Below are 22,815 nucleotides of genomic sequence, written 5' to 3' on the forward strand. Positions count from 1 at the left end.
TTCAAACTTGAATCCTATACAAGTTAAAAAAAAATCATTGTCAGCTGTTTCATCTAAACATTTCAAACCACTAACGACATGTAAAATATGAAGAAATTCAAAAAAATTAAAATTAAAATTCTAAAAATTGTTTGGGACACTCCTCACCGCTCCCTTTCTGTATCAACTTCTTAGTTGCCTGAAGCAAGTGTTAGGTGGTGATGAAACTATGGCATAGAGTAAGATTCTAGTTTCTTTGTATATCTGTTATTTTGAAATTCTAGTTTTACACATGTAGATCAGTGTAATAAAACTAACCCTAATATAGGATATTGTTTATATATTTTTGGTGTTATGTTTATGCTTGGATAATTGTAATATGTCTTATTTTAAGTAATTGTTTTTTTATGGGTTAAATATGTTTTTAGTCTTTAAATTATTGGTCGTTTTTGGTTTTCATCCTTCTTTCAAAATAAGGTACAATTTGGTCTTTGTACGATCAATAGTTTAGGGACTAAAAACATATTTAACCATTTTTTTATTATTGGATATGTAATTTTTTTTTGTTAAAACTATTAAAATGGGATGTTAGAAAAGTATTGATTACGAAGAAAAATAACTAAATGGATAAAGACTAAATATAATTCATCTGATGAAAAGAGAAGTTGAAATAATTCTTGGTAGTTGCCTAGTATTGTCCTCCTTCTCCCCATAAATCCCATTACAACTTTGGAGCCATCTTTAGTTTCACTAGCTTCTGTGGTTCTCACTTTTCAGCTATATCTTTGTCAAGTTGTTATTGTGTTAGAGCCTTATCAGTTATCCACTTCAATTTAGCTTGTTAAAAGAAAGTTATCATCAACAATATTTGGTCTAGCTTCAGCAATCATGTAGTGGCAATTTAACAAACACATGAGATGCATTTGCTTTCCAGAATAGTACTAAACAAATGAGTTGAGCGATCCTCCTTTTACATTATAACTAGAAAGATTTTACCAAAATGAAATAATACCAATTTCAGGAGGAAGATTATGTTTCTGATCTAGAAGGAGAAGAAAACAAAGGCTTTGGAGGCATTTCCAAAGAATTCATGTTACCTTCCAACATTTCTACCACTCTGCTCATTGTAGGTCTATCACTTGGAAGTGATTGAATGCACCATAAGCCAACTACAGTCATTCTCTTTGCAATCTCACCTTCTTCTGCATTCATCACTTCATATGGTCTCACATCATTATCAACATCAATATCCACATCAAGTCTTCTGTATGCAAAATGGGGGAAGTATATCTCACTCGTATGACTAGCTTCAGGATTAATGTTCTTCCTTCCTCCTACCATTTCCAGTAGCATCATTCCATAACTGTACACATCAGACTTTTGTGAAACCCCACCAAAATGTCTATTGACCATTTCAGGAGCATAATACCCCATTGTTCCTCTTTTATCAGACATAGAAATAATGCTTTCATTCCTGGGACAGAGCTTTGCTAGTCCAAAATCTGATATTTTAGGACAAAAATTCTCGTCCAAAAGAATATTATGTGGCTTTATATCAAAATGTAAAATTTTAGTGTTGCAGCCTCTGTGCAAGTACTCCAACCCTCTAGCTATTCCAATGGCAATTTGATATAAATTCTCCCAGGTCAAAGATACAATATTTTCTGGCCCTCTGTTGTAGATGAACTTATCCAAAGAACCATTAGCCATAAACTCATAGATGAGAGCCTTTTTGGAGCCTTCCAAACAAAATCCAACAAGTGTGACAATATTAACATGAGATGTTCTACTGATGCTGGCAACCTCATTGATGAACTCTTCACCATTTCTTTTGGATGCTTTCAGTAACTTTACGGCCACAGGGCTACCCGTTTGTAGTTTTCCTTCGTATACTGTACCAAAACCACCTTGACCAAGTTTAACTTTGAATGAATTGGTCATTTTCTTCACTTCTGAAAATTTGTATCTTTTCTGTGCTATGGCTCCTTGATTTCTTAAGAATGCTTCAATATTTGAATCATTGTTTCTGGTAAAACGAAATTTGACCAGTCGGATTGAATACTGTCTAAAACAACGAAATATGGAGACACACACTCCAATTACAACACTAAATTTGACCAGTCGGGTTGAATACTGTCTAAAACAACGAAATATGGAGACACATCCTCCAATTACAACACTAAATTTGACCAGTCGGGTTGAAGACTTGCGTCTAAAACAACAAAATATGAAGACACATCCTCCAACTACAACACTTACAACACCTGTTAAGAAATATAAGATATTAAGAAACCATAGATATCCTTTTATAACATGCAGATCTTTTTCTATGAAACTTAACTTCATGTTTGTTAATGATAAAATGCTTTCTAAACCTCCACCAAATGCTCTGTTTTGAAGTTGAATGGTGAAACTGTTCGACTTAATGATTGTGTACTACTCACAATAACTTTAACCTATATAACCATTCTACCCTAATTTCCAACCTTACAGTCATTTTCTGATAAACTAAAGTCAATTGTGTGTCGTGATATGTGACCATGCATTACAAGCACAAGAAATTCCTTTATGGGTCTATTTTACTGTAAATTATTTACACCCATTTCCAATTGACCATGATGCATTAACAACTTTTTTTAACAACTTTTTTACAATAGATTATATCTCACCTCGTATAGTTGAAATTGACCAATCATGAGTTATCACATAGATTATTGTAAAAAATTGTCAAAAAAAAAATGTTAAAAGAACACTTTCTTTTTTAATAGCATACATTTTAGAATGGTTGGTTCTTAACAAAGACTTCATTACATTTAACATGGATAAGAATAAAAATACAATTGTTAATTTTCTATTTTAAATAATAGTGAGGTTAATACAAATGAATATACAATATTTCTTTTAGTTTGATATCATTACTGTTATATAATCCATCTATTTTTAGTCTAAGCTTTAGGTGAAATTGTTGCATATATTAAAGAAAATATTGTTTGCATTATTAGCTACTTTTTAAGAGTTAAAATATGGGTAAGATATGTTTGATAAAGAAACAAATGATACTCTATTATCAATATTCATTCATTGGCAACCATTATTAATGAATTAAATGGTTAAAAAATATTTTATCTTCCCCACACTCCTAGCCAATGTATGTCTTTTTGTTATAATAAAGTAACCCTTTATTTTGTTAAAAACCTAGTCTTCCATGAATGGACAAAGAAATTGATTATTACATTGTTTGAGATGAAATTTTTAATGAAACCAACTTATATGTAATAACCTATACACAATTAACTGATACTTTATTCAAATTCTTGGTAAATCACATTTTCTTTTCTTAATGATCAAGTTGGACATCTATTATTTTTGTGCACTAATTTATTTAGGAGTGATATATAATTGTTATATATTTTAGCGATCTCTCCCTCAAAGTAGAACGAGCATAATCGAAGACAGATGGTAGCGTATTCTAAGTAGTTGATCTCACGTGCTATCCGAAAGTATTCTTAGTCTTCGTCTGCCCTCAATGCCCGGAACAGGCTCTGAATGAAATAGAAATCCCGTAAGTGAAGTCACTCTCAGAGTTGAAAACGACTAAGCTTTTTGCCTTGCGACTTGCCTCTCTCACTCAAGATAAGGTAAGGTGATCCCTGATCTACAGGCAAAATCTAAGAAAAATCTTTCTGATTTTGATTTAGAAGTGTATTAGCATTTTTTTTTTGGCTTGGAGTAAATATAGAAAACAACTCTTGTATATAAACTAATGCAAAATTATTGTAGATTCCTTGTCATTTAGATATATAATAAAAATATTAATGATTAAAAACTAGTTTACTGTGTATTTGATTGGCAAATGGGTTAAAGATTTATCAAGAATGTAACTGATAAAATAAAGAAATAGAAGATATAAAAGGATAATGAATCTATTACCTACAATAATTATAATTATAATTATAATTATCCAATTGACCTGGTCGTCATGTGAGCTATATGTGCCATCTGCAACAATAAGTAGTAAAAATAAAAAAGAGCTTAGTGATAATAAAAAACAGTTCTTAAACTGTTGTAATGAGTCTTTTTGGAAGGTTATATGAGGAAAACATCATATTTTACAGCAATCATGACCATAATGAAGATAAATATTACTCATAATTACAATCATAAATCTTGTAAGTTTCACAATATTTAAAATATTTAAGTAAATTAAATTTAAATTTATCTCATCTCAAATTATTTCATAATATTGATAATCTTTCTTTAATCAAACTTGATCGATATTATTTTTTAATTAAATTTTATTAAAAAAAATCTATTTTTTTTCAATGAATTTTAACTAAAATTATTTTCAGTTAATTGTTGTAAATTGATACTTTCATTTTTCAATTTCTATTTTTATAATAATTTGAATACTCTCATAATAGATAATTCAAGTTAATTCATTTTAATTATATAATAATAAATATATATAATAAAATAAATAGATCAAAGTATCCTTAATGAATCATCTACTTATCAAGTCGAGCTAAAAAAAGTGAGCCAAAGTTAAAATAAACTAACTCATGAATTGCACTCACCCAATTTAACACTAAAATAATATATTGATTTATCGCTTTTGTCAGTCAAGTTGACATTATAATAATATTGATTGAGTTTACGGGAGAATAAAAAACTAAATGACACAAATTTGAGAATACAAATTGTTTTGAATTCTTAATATTTTCTTAAAAATGAATTATAAAGTTACTTAATTTTAATTCGTTCAACTACTACCCTAAAATTCTATAATTTAATTTTTTTTAAACTTATTAATAAAAATGAACCTATTTTCTTATGAAACATTTCAAATTCCTTTAAAAATTATATTTCTTTCCCTCCCACAATGAATTCATTTTAATCATAACATTTGCTTAAAAGGTAATGTTATCGTTGAGAGCTTTAATTATCTAAATTAGAAGAAAGAATGATAAAATATACCTGAATCACCAAAATTTCCACTTCCTCCAAAAAACATTAATTCAGGCGCTGGTGCTGGTGCCGATCCTGGTGGTAAAGAAATTGATCGTGATCGTCGTGTATATGGTGGTGATGATTGCAGCGGTGACCGTGGTGGCGGTGACTTTAAATCTGGTGTCGACACGGGCGATATGAAACCCTGCGATGTTGCGTTGATAATACAAGCTCGACTACCGTTGCAATCTGTTTAGCAGTATTTGCTTCAAAACTATTAATACAGCATGCAAATGCAATTTTCTTCTGCGAATAATTATTGAAGATGTACATATAAATATATTTAGAAAATAGACGACAAAACAAAAAGAGAGATGGTAATTTAATAACTAAGATTAGTCATTGATTTTTTCTAAAAAAATTGTTTTATTGATAGAAGTCCAAATCTAAAAATTAGATCAATTTAAATTATATAAATAAATGTTAATATTATTTTATTTTTAGTTTTATAGGTTAATTATAGTTTTGTTTTTATAATAATACGATTTAAGATCTCGATATCGTTAAGTTTTTATATATAAAAAATGTGTGAATAAGTTCTCATACTTAATGATATTAAGTACTTTTAACCTTACAAACTGTAAGTTATATTAATAATATTAATTTTAAAAAATAAATACTTCCATACAAAAAGTTACCAAAAAGTTTATATATAAAAACATTGTTAAATATTAATATGCATTAAATATGATTTTTGTTTTTAAATTATTATAAAATATTGTATTTTATTTTTAAATTAAATTACAGAACATTTAATTTCTATAGTTTATAAAGATTAATGTAAAATATTTTTTAAAAAACAATAACTTATAAAAACTAAATATATTATAATTTAATTTAAAAATCATAATATTTTATAATAATTTAATAACATATTTAATCTTATTATGTATTGTTGACAGAATATTAATAAAAACAAAATGAATATGAGTGGAAGAAGACTTACTCTGGTGAGTAGCAACACTCCGGTTAATAACACTAGTTTCTGCCAGACTCCTGTGGGGTCTGCTGCAATCTGTATACAATTTTAAAAGAAATTCTAAACTATTTTAATAAATATTTAAATTCTAATTCAAAAGCTTTCGTTCTCTCTGTAACATTTTTAAAGGTCATTATCATATGTTTTTTTAGACAAAATAAAATTGCCCCCTACTATCATCTTTAAAACTATTCAAACAGTAAAGTATCCTCCTATAACAGTATAGAAAATTATATTTTTGATGTGACAGTGTATTTTAAATATTAAATTTAGTTATTTTAATATTTAAATATAAATAAAAATATTATAAATAAATTTTATTATCTAAAATTATGTTATTATTCTAAATTTTCTTTCTTCAAAACTAAAATTTAGTTATTTTATAAATAAGCTTTAATTTAAAATTTAGTCTTTACGTTTTTTTTAATGTGGATGATTTAAGTTTGTATGTGGAGTTTGAGTCTTTTATAAGATTATTAACTTATTAGTAGTCTTAATGATGTGTCTTGATCATATTTTTGTTGAATAGATAGAGTTTCTTGTGCTTCTGAAACTATTTTAGGATCTCTATTTGGTTATTTGTTAGGTGAGAAAAGTTTTTTACTTTGTTTTAATGCTTTAAGAATTTGAGTATGCATATTTGGCTTGTTTGGTATTGATTGAATTAATTTATGACATTGATGGTTGAATTAATATGTAATTTGTGTGTAATACACGATTCAGTGTTCTTTGAATTTGTGTTGAGTTGAAGAACTGATAATCTCACAATTTGAGTAAGTTGATATACACTATAACATTTAAAACTGTTTTTGAACCAAACACTAAGTTAGAAATACCAATTTGATCTTTTTAATGAAATACCAATTTGATCTTTTTAATAGGTTCCTAGTTCCCTAATCACACATTTGAGTTGACTTTTTTATGATATGACGTTGAAAGACACTGGTGTGTGGTACTCAATGCAAGCTTGGTTATGCAAGTCTAGAAGCAATTTTGTTCCAGACCACTGAGTGCTCACTTTCTCATTAAGCGACCATTTTTGCAAATGATCTGGTGTTGAGCGATGACAGGATACCACTGGGCGTCTCTTCTCACTATAGGGCTCGAACCAATTTAAGTTCATTTCATTTAGTGACAGAATGATCCCATTGAGCAAGTCATTTTACAAGAAGAATGACGTTAAGCGTCATTCTTGCAAATGAATGCTAGTTTTGAATTCTAATTTTTGGTGGAGTTTCTTGATAATTTGGTATTACTTTGTATTATTTTTTATTACTACTGGTAAGTATAATGATTGTATGAATAAATATATGATATCTTTGATACGATTATGTATGATTTGGATATTGAGAGAATTTCAAGAAGAAATTTTATGTTTTGAAAAGTTGTCAGTGTATGCTTGACAAATCAAACTCTAGAATGAGATATCTTGATATTCTACCAATCATTCAATTCATGTAGAGATGGATGGAGTGGGAAAAGAATGACAAAGAATGATAGGAGATCTTTGTCCTAGACTTTTAATCTTAAGCATGAAAGAATAACCTCGTGAGCAGAATAGTGATGACCTCATGTTTATGATTCGTGAGTAGTAAAGTGATAACCTCATGTTTATGATTATGCAGAATACAAAATACTACTACAAATACACATCTTGAATAAAGTTCTATATCAAAATGTGTATATGAATAATTGAGTATAGAATCACCGGTATAATATTTAAAATATATATATATATATATATATATATATATATATATATAAACTATTTTATTAAATATTCAAATTCTAATTCTAGAATTTCGTTATTCTCTCTCAATTTTAAAGGTAATTAATTATTAGCTTTTTAGATAAAATAAAATGGCCAGCTATCATCTTTTAAACTATTCAAATAGTAAAGTCCCGAAGTTTTGCATCAGAATTAGTTTTTCATGGTATTAAGAGCCACGAAGAGAACAAAAAATTGTGCTTACAAGGTTTGTTTATTTATTAAAATGAAATAAAGAGTTTATTTTATATACTATTATTACTATTATTATAAAACTTCTATCAATAATCAATAAAAAATTAATATTAATAAATTTTAAACAATTATTATAAAAATAGTATATTTAATTTATGCATTGTCAGATAAAATAAAAAATTACTTCCTTTTGGTTGCGTACACTGTTTACCCATTTAAAATCTCTATAAAAAGGTTAAATATAATTTACTTCTACTTAAATTTAGTGATTAATCGAATACGACATATAACTAAAGTAAGAAAAACTCAAAAAGTGGTCTTGGACCTCTTCTACCTGCGCACGTTATCTTCTGCATCACTCTTCTCCCTCTTTCTCTGTCTTTTCTCATTCTTTCACTTTGCCTTTATTTCCTCGTCTTTAAGCATTTTTTTTTAAATAATTTTGGATAATTATTTAATCCTAGTTTTCGTACTCCATCTTCACTAACTCTAGAGTAATTGTTTAGAGAAATATTCCACTCCTCAATCTTTTATATAGAAAATTTTGTCTGCTGGGACTCACTAACTTTCCTTTTTTTACTCACTAATTTTGAAGATGCATAATTAAAACTGCTTAATATATAATAATATATATATATATATATATATATATATATATATATATATATATATATATATATATATATATATATATATATATAAGGATACTTACTTTTTCTACCGACACATGCCATGAAAAGATCACCGACTTTGTTTACGATTTTTGAGTGGTTTTGACCTGCAACCAGTACCATCAATAGTATGCTTTTAGCTAAGGAAAAAGAAAAACCTATGTTTATACATGCACGATTTCTTCTGATATTGGTGGTTGCATGGATCTATACGTACCCAGAAGCATAGACGAAGTGCTGAAGTTCACATCACATGTAGTTGGAAGAAGAAGCGTTGCTGCAGTTGCAGAGAACAGAAGGAAGAGAGTGAATCTGCGGAACATGTTTAGTTTCAATGATTCGCATACATAGGAAAGAGCTAAGTGTCGGTCTTACGTTTTAAAATGAAATTCCCAAATTCAATTAGAGTAGATCCAATAATGTATAGGTTTTAACGTGTAATAAAGTTGAAAGATACTGGAAATTTCTCTCCGGCTGCAAAGAACCAAGAAGGGACCACACTCTGGCTTTTTCCCCGACCAAAGTCATCTTAACTAGCACTGTGTTCACACTTCCAAAGAGTTCCTTACTCAGTAAATTGTGGTGACAAGATTTTATGTTAGTAATATGAACTATTATTAATTATTTCCGATTTCATTATATCATATTATGTTCTTCATACTAAAATTCCTAAGTTCATGCAGAAAAAGAGATTGAAGAGAAGAAGACTGAGAGACATGTGGAAAGATCAGGATGATCAACGCAAAAACTCATGCATTACCAACAAAATAAATTCTTTCAAAAGCACGTGCATAGCTTACAGACTTCAATTTGTCTACGTTTTAACCAGTCAATGATCAAACTTTGAACTTTCACCCAGACAAACATAATATCAAACTCTACCTTTCTTTTTTCTGGCTCGGTTAATAATGATCTATTTTGAATTTTATACTTTTTGTATTTTAAATTTTTTAATAAAATTCTATCAAGAATTTTTTATGTTTTTCTATATTTTAAATTTATATATTTTTCTAAATAAAACTTTTTTAAATATTTTACATTCATGTTACTAATTTTTTAAATTATTTTTTATAAATAAATATAAATGTTTTACTTTCATGTTACTAATTTTTAACTTTATGTTAATTTTATTTTCAAATATTTTCATCTACAATCATATTATTATTTAATTTTAATTTTCTAATTTATTATACACAAAAAATTATTACATAAATTATTTTAACCAAATAAATATATATTTATCAAAATTCATTTTACAAAAAATAATCATAAGTACAATATTTTATTATGATAATTTTTCTATTACCATAATTACAATATGTTTAAATTATCTTATTTATTGTAATCACTCTTCAAATGTTTTATTCCTAATTAATTTATAAATTTTAAATTAAATATATTTTTTAAATTTATAAGTTTATAGAAAAATTAAGATTTTAATAAAGTAATTTATTATAAATAAATATACAAATCTATATAAAACAAAAAAAAATATACATGAAAAAGATTACGATATAATTACTTCGCAATTTAAACCGCCGCAGACAAAGATTCCACGAAACTTGAATTAGCAGAAATGATAATGTCAAACTTTTTAAAATATTAATAGATTAAATTCAACCTTTTTAAAAATAGATCAATGAAATTGATCTTTTGAATAAATTGAAAAAGTAATTAAACTATATCTACAGGAGTTATTAGTATTTTTATCGAGTCTGATTTTTTTTTTCTAAATTACATACTTCATATTTGTTTTTATTTCTTATAATATTTTTATTTAAAACCCCAATCTCAATCACTAACGTTTGAAAATTCAGATAGGAGAAACCTATTGATTATGAATTGAAATAACTAAATAAACAGAGGATAAATATAACTCATCAGAGAAAAAGAGAAGAAAGAAGTCGAAGAAACAGTTTTCAATAGTTGCATAATCTTGTCATAAATCCTATTACAAGGTTTGAAGCTACATCTTTAGTTTCACTAGTCGGTGTGGTTTTCACTTTTCAGTAACACTTCTGTCGGAACCTTTTTACCACTTATCCACTAAAATTTACCTTGTAAAAAGAAAGTTATCATACACAATTGGTCTAGCTTCAGCAATCATGTAGTGGCAATTTAACAAACACATGAGATGCATTTGCTTTCCAGAATAGTACTAAACAAATTAGTTGAGCAATCCTCTTTACAATATAACTAGAAAGATTTTACCAAAATGCAACGATACCAATTTCAGTAGGAAGATTATGTTTCTGATCTAGTAGGAGAAGAAAACAAAGGTTTTGGAGGCATTTCCAAGGAATTCATGTTATCTTCCAACATATCTACCACTCTGCTCATTGTAGGTCTATCATTTGGAAGTGATTGAATGCACCATAAGCCAACTACAGTCATTCTCTTTGCAATCTCATCTTCTTCTGCATTCATCACTTCATACGGTCTCACATCATTATCCACATCAAGTGTTCTGTATGCAAAATGTGGGAAGTATATCTCACTCGTATGACTAGCTTCAGGATTAATGTTCTTCCTTCCTCCTACCATTTCCAGTAGCATCATTCCATAACTATACACATCAGACTTTTGTGAAACTCCTCCAAAATGTCTATTGATCATTTCAGGAGCTAAATACCCCATTGTTCCTCTTGCATCAGACACAGAAATAATGCTTTCATTCCTGGGACAGAGCTTTGCTAGTCCAAAATCTGATATTTTAGGACAAAAATTCTCATCCAAAAGAATATTATGTGGTTTTATGTCAAAATGTAAAATTTTAGTGTTGCAGCCTCTGTGCAAGTACTCCAACCCTCGAGCTATTCCTATGGCAATTTGATATAAATTCTCCCAGGTCAAAGATGCAATATTTTCTGGCCCTCTGTTGTAGATGAACTTATCCAAAGAACCATTAGCCATAAACTCATAGATGAGAGCCTTTTTGGAGCCTTCCAAACAAAATCCAACAAGTGAGACAATATTAACATGTGATGTTCTACTGATGCTGGCAACCTCATTGATGAACTCTTCGTCATTTCTTTTGGATGCTTTCAGTAACTTTACAGCCACAGGACTACCCGTGAGTAGTGTTCCTTTGTATACTGTACCAAAACCACCTTGACCAAGTTTAACTTTGAATGAATTAGTCATTTTCTGCACTTCTGAAAATTTGTATCTTTTCTGCGCTATGGCTCCATGATTTCTTAAGAAAGCTTCGACATTTGAATCACTGTTTGTGGTAAAACAAAATTTGACTAGTCGGGTGGAAGACTTACGTCTAAGACAAAAAAGTATGAAGAAAAGTCCTCCAGTTACCGCACTTACGACACCTGTTAATATAAAAAATAAATATTATATCTAAATTAATGCACAATTCTTGTAGAATTCTCTTCATCTAGATATATAATGAAAGTGGTTAATAATTAAAAGTACTAGCTTACTTTCCATTTCATTGGCAGATGAATTATAGATTTATCAAAAATGCAACTCATAAAATAATGAAATAGAAGATAAGGATAACGGATCTTTTACCTATAATAATAATTATAATTATCCTTCTCCGGTGGTGTTTATTTGTGTATGTGTAATCTACATCAATAAGCAGTGACAGTAAAAAAACTAAGCAGTGACAATAAAAAAAATTAGAAGAAAGAATGATAAAACAAACCTGTTACTGGTGATGATGGTGATGATCTTGGTGAAAGCGTCGGTGGTGATGATAACGGCGACGACGACGGCGAGGGTGACTTTAAATTTGGTGACGACACAGGCGATACTGATGTCTGGGATGTTGAGTTTGTAACACAACTTTTACCCTTGCAAACTATTCAGCAATTTTTGGTTCAAAATTATTAATTAATACACGCTTATATAATTTTTCAGCAAATAATTGTTGAAGATATACATATAAATGTATATTTAGAATAGAAAAAAAAAATAGAAGAAAAGATGATAATTTAGCTACTCAGATTATTCAATGTTTTCCTCGTATAAAGTTACCCATTTTATTTTATTTATGCTAAGTTAAAAGTTACTGCTTAAAAAAAAACATCATTCTAAAAATTTGCTTATAAAACATGACTAGTAAGTAGTGTTAATACTTTTGTGGTTGGTAAAAATGTTATGAATTAATTAAACTAACGTGTCAAATATAATCTTACATAAATTTTTATCAAAAACTAAAACGAGAAAAAAACTCAAATTCACAAACATAGAGTTTTGTTCTTCTCACTAATAGTTGATATAAATCGTTAACAGAGAATTCATATACAAATACATTGCTCATTTTAATATAATGCATTTTTGACGGAATATAAATATAAAACAACGAAGATGAAAGGACGAATACTTACCCTGGGTAACAGTTGTAGTAGCACTAGCATTTTGTGTCACTTCATTTTGTGACACGTCATTTGCATTTTGTGATACTTCATTAAGTATCCGTGACCCGTAAGCAGAATTATTATCCACATTGCTGCTGCAATCTGTTAATTATCAAGAGTCATATGTTTATTAATAAAAGGTAATGATACATTCACACATATTTTTTTAAATATTTTAATACAACGTGTTATTTTTTATTTGATTTAACATGTTAGTACAATTAAAAATAAATAATGAATCAGTAAAAAAATCACAAGTATATTATGATAAAATGTTATAAAAAATTTATCTTAAAATCTATTTTTCTATTAATATATTTAAAGACACTTGGGTACCCACGCTATTTTCTTCACTACTCTCTTTCCTCTTTCACTGTCTTTTCTCTTTCTTTCACTCTGCCTTCGTTTCCTCACCTTTTCTTCTATAATTTGAAGAATTACTTAATTCTACTTTTTGTTCTGCACCTTCCCTAACTTTGCAGTAATTTTTTAGAGAAACATCACTTCTCAGTCTTATATATAGAAAATTTTGTGAAACAAAGCATCAACACTGTTTTCAGGTGTCTGCTGGGACTCATTAACATTACTTTTTTCCTAACACCAACATTACCCTTTTCTTTTGACCATATTAATTATAGAGCTAAACACTGAAGATGCATTGCGTAAAAAATATAAAGGTACTTACTTTTTCTATCATCACACCCCATGAAGACATCACCAACTTTGTGTACGATTTTTGACTGGTTTTGGCCTGCAACCAGTAGTACAATCAATACAATGCTTTTAGTTGAATCAAGGAAAGAAAAAACTGTGTTTGTATATGCAGGATTTCTTCTGATATATGTGGTTGCATGGATGTATACGTACCCAGAGGCATAGTCGAAGGGCTCAAGTTCACATGACATGTAGTTGGAAGAAGAAGCGTTGCTACAGTTGCAGAGAACAGAAAGAAGAGGGTGAATCTGCAGAACATGTTTAGTTTCAATGCATTTGCATACATAGGAAAGAGCTAATACATAGGAAAGAGATAAGTGTCTGTCTTACATTTTAAAGGAAAATTTCATGGTCAATTCCAAGTCAATTAAAGTAGATCCAATAATGTCTAAGGTTTTAATATATTATGTTTAATAAAGTTGAAAGATTCTGGAAATTTCCCTCCAGCCGAAAGAAGCCAAGAAGCCAAGAAGGGAGAAGGGACCACTCTAGCTCTTTTCCTTGACCAAGTCAATGACTATTTCGGATTTCATTATATCATATTATATTTAAGCGGTACTTTGCTAACCCTTTAAAATAAGGGTTTTTAGTGTCCTTCTCCACAATTATCAACAAACACTCATATAACATATAGCTAATTAATAATATTTAGCTTTAATCACAATGTTATAACACAATAATAATTAGAAAGTAACTTATTCATTATAAATAAAGTAAATGCTTTCCAACACAAGTTCCTAACTTACACACTTTGATTCGATCCATCATCTACGTTCTAAGCTGTCAGTGATCAAATTAGAAGGTATCCTGAATTTTCTTCAGATGTAAACAAAATATCAAGCTCAAGTTTTTATTTTTCTAACCATCGTAATTGACAATCTTCTCCCAAGACACTATTGTTATTATATAAATTTGGGTTAGAATTATTTTTATTACTAAAATGAATCATTATTTATTAATCTCGTTTATCGTCATCACATTTAATTTTTGAAAAGATAAAATTATATTCAAAGAATATTTTTAACGTAAATACTCTTGTTTTTTAAAATTAGATCCAATTTAAAATATCTTTTACAATAATTATTTTTCACAAAATACTTTATAGAAACCTATAATATATTTCTTACATTTGTACTGTAAGTGAAATGGTCCAAATGGTCTTCCTAAGAAGGAAGTCCAAATCAAAGTGTATAAATAAAGCTTTGAAATAAAAAGATAAATGATTGCGTTTATTCTGTATTAGTTATCTTAGATGCCGAACTTTTATTGATTTTGACGGTGAAGTATTCTTTTAAGTAACCTCTTAACTTGACCAAGCTGACTAGAAAGACGAACACTTAAAGATACGAAAACTTGAACACTTAAAGTTTAAAACAGTTAACATCGAGCCATACCCGAAATACACCTTTTCATAGTCTAATTTTATCTGGCATAAAAACTGTTTTTGAAACTTATTTTAATAATTGTATATATACAAGCAATAAAAAGTAGAAAACTTAAACAATAAATTCTTTTCAACACGTTTTTCTTTTGAATTAGAGAATAATATTTTGACACCAAATTTTTTTTACATCCATTTATATTATCTTTCACTACCTTTCATGTTTTTTTAAATATAATAGTTTATTTTTGCTTTTTGTTTGGATCATTTTATCTCTGTCTAACAGTAGAAACCGTGTAAAAAAAACACGTTTTTCCTTTTCGCATGGGTTTTGACGTTGACGTGAATTACCAACTTTTTGAGAATACAATTATGACTGTATTGCTCTGTTTTAATTACAAATGAATGTTGATATCAACTAATCACAAATAAATTCCAAACGAATGCTGAATTACTTGATTTATTTCTTTCCTTTATATATATATATATAGTGTCTGTTACGCAATGATTTTGTAAATATATATCTGTTATCTGATTTCCACTTTGCACAAAGGTTAACTTAATCTCTGTTAAATCAATAAAGATGGTAAAACTCTTTTTATTGTTGTAAATTATGTTTTTCATTTATGCTAATGGTAATGTTTAATTGTCTGTTTAATTAGTCTGATTTTGGAGAGATTTGTGCTACACTAATCAGTATGATAGTTTTAACTTTCAACTATAATAGCCACTTGTCAGTATGTTAGAACTCTTTTACCCAAGTTATATATGTATTTTGATTTGGCTTGTTACAAGGAGGCCATCTAAGGCAATGTTGTTCTGATTTGCAGAAAACGTAAAAGCAGTTTGCCACACATAAAAGATCCATTAGCTGTACATATTAGAAAGTACCAAGAATGCAAATGTAGTAATGAAATGTAAGAGGAAGATTCAGCTGTCAGATCTTGTAGGTGAAGAAAACATAGGTTTTGGTGGCATTTCCAAGAAATTGATGTTGCCTTCCAGCATGTCCACTACTTTGCTCATCGTAGGTCTATCATTTGGAAAGGTTTGAATGCACCATAAACCTACTATGCTCATTCGCTTTGCAATCTCATTTTCTTCAGTGCTCATCACTTCATCAGGTCTTAAATCCTTGTCCAGGGCAAGCCTCTTGTGCACCAAATGTGGGAAGTATATCTCACTTGTATGACTCACTTCAGCATCAATGTTCTTCCTCCCTCCTACCATTTCCAGCAACATCATCCCATAACTGTAAACATCTGACTTGTGTGAAACTCCACCAAATTGTCTATTGCACATTTCTGGAGCCACATACCCCATTGTTCCTCTAGTATCTGCCATGGAAATAATGCTCTCTTTTCTGGGACACAGCTTTGCTAACCCAAAATCTGATATCTTTGGACACAAGTTCTCATCCAAAAGAATATTATGTGGTTTTATATCAAAATGTAAAATTCGAGTGTTGCATCCTCTGTGTAAGTACTCCAACCCTCGAGCTGTTCCTATCGAGATTTGGTATAAATTCTCCCAACTCAACGATGTTATGGTTTCTGTCCCTCTTTTGTAGATAAACTTTTCCAGAGAACCATTAGCCATGAACTCATAGATGAGAGCTTTCTTGCTACCTTCAAAGCAAAATCCAAGAAGTGACACAATGTTGACATGAGAGGTTCGACTGATGCTAGCAACCTCATTCATAAATTCTTCTCCATTTCTTTTGGATCCATTCAATAGTTTTACAGCCACAGGGATGCCTGAGGGTAGTTGTCCTTTGTACACTGCACCGAAACCACCTTGACCAAGTTTAACTTTGAGGGAATTCGTCATCTTCTTGACTTCTGCAAATTTGTATCTTTTTTGTGACACGGCTCCATGAACTTTTAAGAATGCTTCAATATCTTGGTCATTCTTTGTGGTCAAACAACATCTGATCAGTGGAGTAAATAACTTGTATCTAAAGCAACAAACTATGATACATATAATGAATACTCCCATTACCACACCCCCACTTCCAACACCTGCGCTAACAAGTATAGTAACAAAGTTATGAGTTAATATATAAGAAATATCTCTTTTATTTTGGAAAATTAATTCTATTAGTTTATATACCTCTAGGAATCTAACCCTAAATAAATGCGGCTTGTGTAGGATAAAACCCCTTTTGAATATGCTCCAAAAAGTGTAACTTTTCCACAAAAATCATTCGTGTCAATTTCTTCAATTTTAAGATATTATATGACATCCATGATGCTGGCCTCTAAACCTATACAAATAGGGTGAGTTTTGCATTATCTGTTCTTTCTTCAGGCACTATGTTTATATTATTTTTGAAAGGGATAACTTTCTCTATTTGAAAGAATTTTGAGGTTATGTACAAATATGAGTTCATTTGGATTCATAAAAAACCACAAGTATAAAGGATAATAGTGAAAGTATAAGGATAATAGATTCGTTACCTATAATGACTTCGCTTTTCCAAAATTGGTGTTTACCTGTAATAATCAGTAGCCATCATCAGAAGTCTTCTGGGAAGATTACATATGAAAGAAAATATCCTATTTGACAGTAATACGTTGCAGATACTGTGTTATAAATTAGTGGAGATAGTATTTATATTATAATTTTTGTTACTGTAGTTTAAATTGTTGAAGAAAAGTGCACACCATGTTTAGGAAGTGGAGTTGCTACTACCATAATGAATGTAAGTTATTGGTGTTCTTAATATTATTGTTATCACTATGAGATATAAGAGAAATAATGAGAGATGAAGCATAATAAAACTGACCTAATGGGGATGCTAGTGTTGGTGTTGATGATGGTGATAATGAAGGAGCAGGCAATGGTGCTTTTGATGGTGCTGGACTTTCCTTTGAATTTGATCCTTGTGAAGAGTTTGTTTTTGATGCTGATGATAATCAATATATATATATATATATATATATATATATATATATATATATATATATATATATATATATATATATATATATATATATATAGCAAAATATAAACTGATGACGTATTAAGATGAAAAAAAAAACATAAAAATATCGATTATTAGGGTTGATTATTCAGACCCAACAACTATTATTGAGCTTTTATTATTCAGCATGTATTTAGAGTATATTTGGAAAATTTCTTAGAATTGTTTTTAAAAAGAAAAAAACTAAATAAACCTCTGAATAAGATAAAATAGATTGTGTTTGGGGTAGAAAGACTATTTTAAGAGGTGACATTTTCAACAAAATAATTTTTGTTAAAAGTTTAGGACTGGTTTGGTCTACTTTTTAAAGCAAATCATAAACCCTGTCACATATTCTAACTTATTCCTACACCACTAATATTCTATTAATGGTGGTGGAAAGTAATTAAAAAAAAAATGCTTTGAGTACCCTTTTCTTCCGAATTCAAATACAAAACAAATAAAAAAAAGTTGAGTAATATTGTTTTATTTTATTAAGTACATAAATGATCTTTTATTGGAAGTTGATATTAAAACCGGAAATGAAAAATAAAATAAAATCTCAAATAAATGAAATTTAATAAATATATTAATTATCGTCAAATAAAATAGAAAACACATTATATTTAATTTCATAGTTATGAAATTTCTATTTTATCATATTTTAGAAAGTATATAGGTTAATATAATAATAAAGAGAGACAACATGTATCTATTGACTGCTGTAACAATAACAATATCATAATTACAAAAAGAAAAGTATAAACATAATTGTACATTTGAGAAAAAAAGTATTATATAAAATGGATTCATTTTTAAGGAAAGATTGTGGATAATAAGCTAATTGTGAGTTTAAATCCATATCATGTAAAAGTGACAAAATTATATATCATAAAATAAAAGACCTATTGAGTAAAACTCATATATCATATAAAATAAAAGAGCTATGTGGAGTAAAACTCATGTTACACATGTATATAATTTCTTCCTAATAACCTTCAAGATAAAAATATAAACTCATCTAAAACATGAAAAGCTATGATTTATGAGAATTAAAAGAAGGAAGAAGCCATATATGATTGATGCATGAGGTATGGTTACATTACTGAACACATGAGGCTCAGCAGGCACTGCGCTGAACACATGAGGCTCAGCAGGAGTTGTATTACCACTCTGGTTTCTTGTACTTAACACACGATGAACATTGAGTTCAACAACTGGTAAATTAAGACTGGTATTATTCACAGCTGCCTCATTAGCAGATTCATCACTTCCCGAAGACTGTGTGATACTGCTGCAGTCTGTTTATGACAAAATTTATCACTATTATTTTGGATGTAATATATATATATATATATATATATATATTAAATAACAATCATAATAATAATTTATGCTGTTGGTAAGAGAAATATTCTCTTAATAAATATTGAAATCATGTTAATAAAAAGGCAATTGAAAGAAAACATGGGACAATTATTATAAATATTTAGACTAAAAGATGTATTAAGCTTAAGTTTAATGAGAAATTGGTATTTTTTTTTATGATAAATGATGGAAGAAGAGAAAATTAAAGATTTTTTTGAGATATGTTAAAAGGGGGTGTTGCTCCCTCCACCACCACACCTTTCTTCCTCCACCTCTCCTTTACTATTTTGCCCTTCAGTAAAATTTTATTTTTAGAGTTATTATCTTTTAATTTTACCATTTCATAACCTATTTCACTAATAACCTATTGTAGTAAAATATTTTTCTTTCATTTTAACATTATATTTGTTCCTCTCTTTCTTTAGTTTGCTGTGAGATACTATAAGTTGCAAAAGTTGATGGTGGTGGAAAGAATTATCAAACACTGTCCCTCTTGTGGTGGTGCAGTGTCGCTTTTGTGGTGCAGTGCGTGGAGTAGTGCAGTGCGTGTGTGGTGCTTCCTCCAGGTGCGTACTCGAATAAACCATGACATAAAATTTTAAAATAAAAAATGAAACATTTAAACAGAGGAACATCCGTTTGAAGGATGTCACCTCCGTTTAAAGGTTTCGTTTTTTTTAGAGTTTGTTTTATTAATTTATTAGATATTTTAATAATTTAATTTAAATGTTTTAATTTATTATTTTTGAATATATTTTTAATAATGTATATTAATATTAGTTTATATTTAAATTTTTAATTTTGGATGTGATAGTTTTAAAGGTAATGATTTTATAAAACTGAAGAAAAAAGAATGGAAACGCGGGAAGTGGGGAGAGGAAAGGAAAATGGGGAAAGAAGAAGAGAGTTGCGTGAAAGATGTTAGGAAAGTAAAATTAAGGTTTCAAATTGTTTAAAATAAAATAAAAGTAAATATTAAAATCATATAATTCACTTAACATAATAAATGTCGGGTGATTTTGGGATTCAAGAAAGATAATAAGTAAACTTTAAACTAGAAATTGACATTGCTTCCTATAAAAAATATTTAACATAATAATTATAGTCAGTTCCTCAATAGTATCTCCCTCAACACACTTTTTAAAATCTCTCGTAAAATATTTTTAATATAACCACAAAATAATATATTATCATACACAATCTCATATAGAATTTATTTTAGGAGTAACATCAATATACATATAAAGTTTAAAGATATATCATTTTCAAGATACCTCATCTCTTAATGGCTTATTAGATTCTAAATATCAATTAGACGCAGAAAAAAGAAGAAAGAAAGAGAAAATAAAATAAAAATATATATAAAAAAAGTCACTAATACACACAATTATGAGATGGGCAATCATTAGTATAAAAATTGAGAGTGAAAAATTAAATTAGAATAATAATAAACTTGTTATTTAATAAAAAAAATGTGTCTAGTTTTTTATGTGATATTTTTATATTTTTAAAATAAAAATTATATATGAAAGGTATTTTATTATTTTAAAATGTTAGGGGAGCAACTGATTCCATGTTTGAGAGGTACACGACAGAAATAATTTAGTATTCATCTAAAACTATGTTTGAAATTATATTCCATGATATATATCATAAGGTCTAACCTTATTTTGATCTATAGATTTTTTTATAAAATAAATTATATAATTTGAACAGCTAAAATTTTCATGTTACCAAAATTGTTAGCACTCTTTACTCTTTCAAGAACCAACTTTTACGATCACAAAACAACAAACATAAAATGCGCATAATTAAAATAACAAAAGAAAAAACTAAATTACATACTTTTCCTATCCCCACAAACCATGATGACATTATCCAGTTTAAGGTGGCCTCCATTATTCATGATAAAGTAACAATATAACTTTTCATCTCTTGCAGATTTTTTTTCCAGTAAATATTTTAAATTTTATAAAATATTCATAGAAAAAAAATCCCAGAATATGAAAAAAAAAACTAAGAGAAATTAAACATATTAGTGGTGAAAATTATATAAGAAATAGAATGATATAATAAATAATTAATCTAAACATTTTTCAAATCTTTTTATTTCTACACACCCTACACATTATTTTTCTCATTCCTGCGGTTCTTCTTCGTCTTCTATTTCTTAGCATCCAAAAATAAACTTTTAGAAGTGTTGAAGCAACGTAACAAAGCAAAACTTTTAGCTACGGAAATAGAAATGAAAACCTGAAATCTGCATTGCATATGCATAAAAGCTTCTGATACATGTGATTACAAAGGAAAACATACCCTGAAACACAGACCAAGTGTTGAAACTGACATGACTGCTACTGCTACTTGGAAGAATAAGTGTTGAAGTTAAAGAGAAGAGGAATAGAGGGACACTGCAGGGGATCATGATGAGGAAAACCATAAGCTTCTATGCACATGGAAAATGGCAAAATTTCAGGTAGCTTCTTCTTGAACTCAAAGGAGTTATAGTGCTTGTAGCAATACATCATTGTTTATTAATTTCATGGGAAAAGTGAAATAAAAGTATGATACAAAAGATAAAATGTCATAAAGATTCGTCAAATATATCACTGTTTCACTTTATAAATTATGTCTACCTGTGTGGTCTTAAGGGTCCTACACGTATTAAACTATTCCTTGGGTGGTTTTGCTTTTTAGACCCAATCGTTTACGTTTTGGGTTAGGAATATTTTTATCAGTAATAGCAATCATTATTAATTAATTTCATTCTATCATATATATTAAATTTTGGGTTTCAAATAACTTAATTAGCTTGTATATGTCAACATTAAGTCAACCTAGAGTTCATTCATGTTAAGAATCTTTCAATATGAGAGTCTTTCAAAAAAACAAATTTTTATAATGCCATTAAGAACATTAAACCTATAACACTATATGCTTATTATACAGAGAACACTGGGTATGTTTATTATAAATTATATTTATTATATATAAAAGTGCGCGAAATTAGAATTTTAGTCAAAAATTTAGTTAAATTAATTACTTTTATTTACACGACGCGGACGTAATAATTTTAAAGATAAATGTGAAACCTGTGCTTTTTCCAAATATAATATTGAAGATTATAAATTATATATTGAAGTTGCAAATAATCTACGTTGTGGATCAAATGTGAGTATTGTCCAGCACTAGTGGAAAGTCATATACTCTTGTCACAATCATGTGGTTGTTAGGGTTTTTTTTTTCCTTTTTTTTTTTTACTATTTTGAAAGCAAGGGATTCTAAGGATTAATGATGTTTAAAAGACAAAGATTGTCCCACACGTTCTTTTTGCCCACTAAAGCAATGCAAGTATAGTCATGGAGGGAGCCCTAGGGGGAAAAAATCTTTATTTTATAAAATATTAAAACCA

At 28.6% G+C, this 22,815-nt stretch overlaps 4 protein-coding genes across 5 annotated transcripts; all 4 read right to left on the reverse strand.

The window, feature by feature from the left end:
* Positions 1-599: 599 nt before the first annotated feature.
* On the reverse strand, positions 600-9,024 carry LOC108344000 (PR5-like receptor kinase). The gene is made up of 6 exons (XM_052867196.1): positions 8,817-9,024; positions 8,641-8,706; positions 5,933-6,025; positions 4,954-5,175; positions 3,910-3,978; positions 600-2,243 (listed from the first exon to the last, which is right to left on the reverse strand). Exons 1-6 carry the CDS (start codon positions 8,920-8,922, stop codon positions 1,009-1,011), a joined length of 1,791 nt encoding a protein of 596 aa, XP_052723156.1. The 5' UTR covers positions 8,923-9,024; the 3' UTR covers positions 600-1,008.
* A 1,475-nt stretch (positions 9,025-10,499) lies between these two features.
* LOC108343960 (LEAF RUST 10 DISEASE-RESISTANCE LOCUS RECEPTOR-LIKE PROTEIN KINASE-like 2.5) lies at positions 10,500-13,996 on the reverse strand. 2 transcript variants are annotated; one of them, XM_017582419.2, is made up of 6 exons: positions 13,843-13,996; positions 13,661-13,726; positions 12,946-13,077; positions 12,261-12,416; positions 12,125-12,181; positions 10,500-11,922 (listed from the first exon to the last, which is right to left on the reverse strand). In XM_017582419.2, the coding sequence occupies exons 1-6, from the start codon at positions 13,973-13,975 to the stop codon at positions 10,844-10,846; spliced, it is 1,623 nt and encodes a 540-aa protein (XP_017437908.2). In that variant the 5' UTR covers positions 13,976-13,996; the 3' UTR covers positions 10,500-10,843. The 2 variants fall into 2 exon arrangements, with proteins under 2 accessions (XP_017437908.2, XP_052723157.1); XM_052867197.1 differs by lacking the exon at positions 12,125-12,181.
* A 1,836-nt stretch (positions 13,997-15,832) lies between these two features.
* Positions 15,833-17,983, reverse strand: LOC108345307 (LEAF RUST 10 DISEASE-RESISTANCE LOCUS RECEPTOR-LIKE PROTEIN KINASE-like 2.4). The gene is made up of 3 exons (XM_017583898.2): positions 17,859-17,983; positions 17,530-17,565; positions 15,833-17,091 (listed from the first exon to the last, which is right to left on the reverse strand). Exon 3 carries the CDS (start codon positions 17,066-17,068, stop codon positions 16,001-16,003), a length of 1,068 nt encoding a protein of 355 aa, XP_017439387.1. The 5' UTR covers positions 17,069-17,091; positions 17,530-17,565; positions 17,859-17,983; the 3' UTR covers positions 15,833-16,000.
* Positions 17,984-18,906: 923 nt separating this feature from the next.
* Positions 18,907-21,899, reverse strand: LOC128193540 (uncharacterized). Its single transcript, XM_052867199.1, has 2 exons — positions 21,720-21,899; positions 18,907-19,336 (listed from the first exon to the last, which is right to left on the reverse strand). The coding sequence occupies exons 1-2, from the start codon at positions 21,841-21,843 to the stop codon at positions 19,053-19,055; spliced, it is 408 nt and encodes a 135-aa protein (XP_052723159.1). The 5' UTR covers positions 21,844-21,899; the 3' UTR covers positions 18,907-19,052.
* Between the last annotated feature and the right edge of the window lie 916 nt (positions 21,900-22,815).

This window comes from Vigna angularis, chromosome 8 (genome assembly GCF_016808095.1).
Source record: "Vigna angularis cultivar LongXiaoDou No.4 chromosome 8, ASM1680809v1, whole genome shotgun sequence".
Taxonomy (NCBI): Eukaryota; Viridiplantae; Streptophyta; class Magnoliopsida; order Fabales; family Fabaceae; genus Vigna; species Vigna angularis.

Excerpts from the sequence above, each read along its gene's own strand:
- LOC108344000 (XM_052867196.1), bottom strand. The coding sequence starts at position 8,922 with ATGTTCCGCAGATTCACTCTCTTCCTTCTGTTCTCTGCAACTGCAGCA. Across the intron at positions 8,707-8,816 it reads CACTTCGTCTATGCTTCTGG|GTCAAAACCACTCAAAAATC; the intron begins GTACGTATAGAT and ends TACTGGTTGCAG. Across the intron at positions 6,026-8,640 it reads GGCATGTGTCGGTAGAAAAA|AATTTCTTTTAAAATTGTAT; the intron begins GTAAGTATCCTT and ends AAAATAGTTTAG.
- LOC108343960 (XM_017582419.2), bottom strand. The coding sequence starts at position 13,975 with ATGTATGCAAATGCATTGAAACTAAACATGTTCTGCAGATTCACCCTC. Across the intron at positions 13,727-13,842 it reads CCCTTCGACTATGCCTCTGG|GCCAAAACCAGTCAAAAATC; the intron begins GTACGTATACAT and ends TACTGGTTGCAG. Across the intron at positions 12,417-12,945 it reads TACTACAACTGTTACCCAGG|TTTGCAAGGGTAAAAGTTGT; the intron begins GTAAGTATTCGT and ends ATTGCTGAATAG.
- LOC108345307 (XM_017583898.2), bottom strand. The coding sequence starts at position 17,068 with ATGGGAGTATTCATTATATGTATCATAGTTTGTTGCTTTAGATACAAG.
- LOC128193540 (XM_052867199.1), bottom strand. The coding sequence starts at position 21,843 with ATGGTTTTCCTCATCATGATCCCCTGCAGTGTCCCTCTATTCCTCTTC. Across the intron at positions 19,337-21,719 it reads CACTTGGTCTGTGTTTCAGG|ACTGCAGCAGTATCACACAG; the intron begins GTATGTTTTCCT and ends TGTCATAAACAG.